At 45.0% G+C, this 5,597-nt stretch overlaps 1 protein-coding gene across 16 annotated transcripts in view; it reads left to right on the top strand.

Annotated features, from left to right (window-relative positions):
* EBF1 (EBF transcription factor 1) overlaps nt 1-5,597 on the top strand; it is a 411,245-nt gene that overhangs the window by 379,668 nt on the left and 25,980 nt on the right. For all 16 annotated transcript variants that reach the window (XM_086412671.1, XM_086412669.1, XM_086412666.1 and 13 more), the window contains one exon: nt 2-90. In XM_086412671.1, the coding sequence (XP_086268797.1) occupies nt 2-90 (89 nt within the window). The remainder of the gene's footprint in view (nt 1; nt 91-5,597) is intronic.

Raw genomic sequence — 5,597 nt, 5'->3', positions numbered from 1 at the left:
GCGCTCAACGAACCCACCATTGATTATGGTTTCCAGAGGTTACAGAAGGTTATTCCCCGGCACCCTGGTGACCCTGAGCGTTTGCCAAAGGTAGGATACCTTCTCTTTGGTTTGTAGTCTCTGGAGATGTGGGCTTGGATGATTGGCAGAAAGCTTTGCTACCGATAAAATTTCATAGAGAAGCAACTAAATATTTCTGTGCTTTGTGTATTTAGTACAGTAAGGTAAGCAGTGATCAAAGTAATAAGCACTCATGTGCCAGGTAGTGTTGTACTTATTTGTACTTGGGTCATTGTACATACATGCTAAGTTGCTTCAGTTATGTCTGACTCTTTGTAACCCCAAGAACGACAGCCCACCAGGCTCCTCTGTCCATGGAGATTCTCCACACAAGGATACTGGAGTGGGTTGTCAAGCCTTCCTGTAGGAGATCTTCCCAACACAGGGATCAAACCTGCATCTCTTAGGTCTCCTACATTGTCAGGTGGGTTCTTTACCACTAGCACCGCCTGGGAAGCCCACTTGTGTCATTTCTTCCTCTCAAAAACCCTTGGAGATTGGTACCATGACCACCTCTATTTTAGAGAAGAAAGTAACTAAAGAGAGGTTAAATCAATTGCCCAGGGTCACACAACATGTAAACTGCTGAACTGAGATTCAGATCCACGAAGCCTGGCTCCAACGTCCAGATTATTAATCATTCTATCATATCATTACTCAAGAAGAAACAGAATATTGCTTTCTAGCCCCATGACAATCTTTACTTATTCCTGGTGAGGGGAGAACAGCTAGAGCTCAAAGGAAAACATATTGGCAGATCTTGCATTTGGGTCACTGAGACATGAGCCTCTTCCCTCCAGAAACATCCCACCTAAGACACAATTGGGAGAAATTAAACAGAAATGCCAGTCAGAGAAATATATGTCATACAGTGGTCTGTCATTAATTGCCAGTGCAGAAAAAAGGAAATGCACATCTGTTGGCTTCTCTTCTGTACCGTTGTCAGTGTTGAGATATTCCCATCTCTGTATATACAACACCATGCATAACAGAAAACAATAGCCACATTTAACAAAAGGACAACCAATGCTGTGTGAGGACTCAGAGGAGAGAATGCTAAATGCTAAAGAATGTCAAAGGGCAGGACGATGCACAGTGAAATTTCATTGACTACACAAGCCACAGTAAGTCTAGAGATATGTCGTCTCCAGGTCTGTTTCCCCTCATAAAGCACCTACAAAAATGAAATTGACATCCTTCCAAGCTCAGCAAACTTCTTTAGGTGATCAGTTCATCATCGCATCTTACCTGTGGGGTCTGCTGCATGGGAGGGTGGGCAGGGCCACCTGTCAGAATGGGCTTTGTTCAGGAGAAAGCTACCCCACCCCTTGAAACTGATGCACAGATATGAGGGGCGGACAGGGTGGTGAGGGGCCCTGCCTGCCGGAAGAGAGGAAGAATTGTGACAAGCAAAGTCTGTCCTCTCCTAAGCCTGGGAAGAACTACAGAGCCTTCAGTCTCAGCCCTGAGTTCCCATTACAGTTTCACCTCCACTAGGTGCCATTCACCTTAGAAAAACTTCCTGAGAGCATTTCACCTGAGGAAGAAACCCTATGATGTGTCAGTCTGTTCAGATCCTTGTCTTTGCAAGGGGCCTCCACCTTACACCTCCTTCCCTTTAACCCTGACTTATTCTCGGTGAGCAATTAGAGAATCTAAGAGTAATAGTGACTCTTCCTCTGCTTCTGCAGCATAGGTGTGCCATGGAGAGAATTATCTTTAGTTTTCTTTGTCTGGCAAGAACCTAGCTCCCATGCATTTCCTATGGGAAAATAATTGATAATTTCATAGCACAAGGATGTAATTAATATGTGTCCACCCAGTGGTCAGTACCTAAGGTTTCTGAGTGGTAGAAAGAAGTCAGGAGTGCATAGCAGATTCTTCCCATTGTTTCCACTTGGAAACCATTTTCATTTTCATTTGGCATCTCTCTCGACTCTGCTGAAGGGACTGGAGAGTCAGGTTGGGTGAGGTGGAACTCAGAACCATGGCACCTCCAGCTCTGTCGTCTGGGTCAAAATTCATTTTTGCCCCATAATTCTTTACCACTCTATTCCTCAATTTCCTTATGTGTCAAATGGAGATAGTAATATTTCCTTCTTTGGGGGGTTGCCTTCATCACTTATTTATCACTCAACAAAAAGGTAGCTATGATTATTTGCCAGCTGTGAGAATGAGACTCTGACTTTGGAGAGCTCTCCTAACCAATCTCTGCCACTCAGGAAATCCCAATCTGGGTCAGCAGTGGACTGTATGCTTTATTTTCTGTGCCTCAGTTTCTTCATCTATAAAATGGGGGTAAAATAACATGCAGACATTACCGGGATCACATCAGGATAAAAAAAAGTAATCCCGTGTGTTACATGGTATAGTTTCTGGCGCACGGCTGCCATTCTATAAATACTTACTGAAAAAACAGGAGACAAATTTGGTTTAATGGTTGAGGTCTCTAGCTCCCATGCAGTACTAATTCATAAAGAAAGGAGAGAAACAGGAATATATGGTTGAATGTTGTGTATTTGCTTTTAAAAACATCTTCACGGTTGCACATCACGTTCAGAAACTTGAACAAATAGCCCAGGCACGTGTCTCTTCGTCCCTGGTGGCCCAATGGTGAAATTCCCAGCCCTGCTTTCCTGGGTTTGGGAAGAGTAATCAAGGACACAATGGGTTTGTGTGTTAAGGAAACACTCCATAGCTTGCATCCAGCCACTGCGCCGTGCGAGAGCTTTGGCCGGAGCCCACCCCAGGAAGCTCCCTCTGTGACTCAGATCAGAGTGGTGTCCTCTTGGCTCTGAATGTGAAGGTGGAGTGAGAGTTCAAGAGCAGGGTCAGGAAGTGGCGGATGGAGCCAGCACGAGGTATTCCTGTGGACCTGGGAGATTTATAGTCCCGCTGTCCATTGTTTGAGGGATGAAAACGGGCTCCGCCTTTCTTAGAATCGTGGTCAGTGTTTGTCAAACAGGAGTGTTTCAGTGCGCCATGGACCACACACCTTAAAAAACAAACTCCACTTTATTAAACCCATGTGTTTGTGAATAGACAAAGCTAGATTCATACAACCACCCACATATTCTGTCAAATGAAACTGCTCCAAAGACCAAGCATACAGCTTTCCATAATAATATGCCTTTGTATGCTGGCTTGCACTTTTTCAAAGAACTTGTACATGCTTTGTTTTATGGGAGCCCCTCTTGTGAGAGAAGTCGGGAAAGCAGACCTCATTCCCATTTACCAAATGAGAAAATGTGAGCAAGTGGGAATCCTTCTCTGTAGATGATTTTTGTCCCCAAAAGCTACCATCAGGGATAGTTGCCATACACACCGATTTAAAATCCTGTCATTATGCAAAGCCCAGGTGTGACTCGGTTTCGTTTCTCATGTGCGTGTGGAGAAGGGCAGGCTGAGGGTTTCCAGCTGCAGCATTCTCTTCTGTCATACAGATGTGCCTACCTCTCTGGATTGGCAGGAGGGAGAGGAACTTTTGACCAACTTTGGGGTGAAAGTTGACTTTTCTTATCATGTGGAGGTGAGGGGGATGGCGACTGTGGTCACTCAGAAGCTCTGAGATGCTGAGATGCAGGAGGCCCTCCAGAAGTACTGAGCAAGGAGCTGGCCGTCTCTGTTTTGAAGGCCAGAGGTGTCCCTGTCCCGTTTCAGTTTGCCAGCTGTCTTCCTGAGTGATCCGTGAGCATCAGTACAGAGGCATCGCACTTGGCCGGCATTCGCATGTCTGCGGTGAGGCCCAAGGAATCGGTAACATGTACGTCGTGCCCGCAATGTGCCTGGCATGGCTTTATCAAGGTTTCTGAAAAGCATAGCGGTCAGGAGGGGAGACTCAGGTTAGGTGGACATGGATTTTGAAAACCGCCTGCACTGTCTGTGCACGGACTCACCCTTCCCAGACTCAGATTCCTCCTTCGGAAAGCAGCTGCCCCACATTGTGGCTGTTGGGTGTTAATGAGATAATTTATGCAAGGGGCCTCTCGGGCGGATAGCGAGACTTCAGTATATGGGGGCTATTATTCCTGGCAAGATGGGTACACCCCACATCACAGGGTCAGAGTTTCCAGAGGGCTGGCGGTGTGCCTCTCACAGCAAGCACATGGGAAAACTAGGGTTTGCACGCAGGGCCTCGGGCCTCGCTGCATCAGGTTCCCATTTCCCTCCAATTCTGGAAACCCAAGTGATTCTGCCTTGAGGCCACAGGCTTCTCTCTCCTGTCCCTCGCCTAACCTCAGCCCCATCCTACTTAAACATGCACCAGCTTTCTCTCTTTTCCCCGCCCAGAGGAGTTGGCATGGGGACCTGCACAGGGTAAATGTGTCTCTTCTCCAAGAGCCAGTCCCTCTTTTAGAGAAAATAAAGCAGTTTGAGAAAAGTAACAAAGGCGGCATTTGTGTATTTTGCTTTATGGAGCTGAAAATATCTGGTAAATTGATCCAGTGGGAGTAATAAATACACATTACTTTATCTTGTTCTTCATGTCCTATACCCTTGAGCCTTGATAGAACAACACCACTTAATAGACTTAAAAAAGAGTAATTACACTCATTGGTTGTGTGATTTTTCAGCCCTCCCAGCCCTGCCTGACCTTCTAATTTAGCTCACCGTGTCTAACTAATGCATTTATATTCATCTTTTATGAAGCATGTATAGTACAGAGTTGACTTTAGAGCCTTTCTCAAGCTGTCCTCCCCACTTTCCAGTCTGGTGAGCAGGGAGGAGAGTGGGGTGTCTCCATACCTCTGTATCTATAGATAACACGTGCACACGGCACACAGCATTTTTTTTGTTGTCCTTTATGAAACATAATATAAAGTATTTATTACATTTTTTACTTTAAAGCTTTTATACATTCTAGCATTATTTACAGCTAAACACGCAGGCAAAAGATGCAAGTGTTTTTAAAATGATTACTGTTAATGTTTCTGCTTGTCAGAAGTGCTTAAATTTTCCTGCACTTTGTCTAAAAACTTAGTACTGTTGCCTTTTAAGCACAACACATTTAAAAGATCTTGCAAGTCAGATTTGCAAACACTGCTGACAGTTTGTGATGAATGATATTGCAAAATTTGCAAGATGTTTGTCATTTCACGCAGCTGACATATTAAGGAACAGATTAAGAAACACGAAACCCCTACGGAACACAACCATCCCAAACGCAAACCCAAACAAACCTCAACCAAACCTTGAACCCAGAGAGCGCACGCACCGGAATCTCTCACCCGGGTTTTCTCTTCCTACTTCCCACTCAGCCAGTGGAACCCAATTGTTCTCACTGCATTTTCTCTCACCATATGGTCTCCTCATTACCATACACTAAGAGTCCATATGGGAAACTTGTGAAATGAACTGTATTCATTTTAACTGCCAGATGAGCAGCCTTTTGCTTTGCAAGCTTAGCTTAAGTCATCTGCTGTCTTCGTGTTGTTATGGCAACAGGGCACCAATAAAAAATTCTAATCTACTGTAAGTGATCACAGTATTTTAAGTGCTTGCCTATAACTGCCCTCAAAGGGGAGGAAGAAGGAGGG

Source organism: Bos grunniens, chromosome 7, assembly GCF_055505025.1.
Source record: "Bos grunniens cultivar Pamir isolate PY7600 chromosome 7, Bosgru_T2T1.0, whole genome shotgun sequence".
NCBI lineage: Eukaryota > Metazoa > Chordata > Mammalia > Artiodactyla > Bovidae > Bos > Bos grunniens.
Note: the sequence above shows the minus strand (reverse complement) of the source record. Positions and strands in the feature narration are given on the sequence as shown.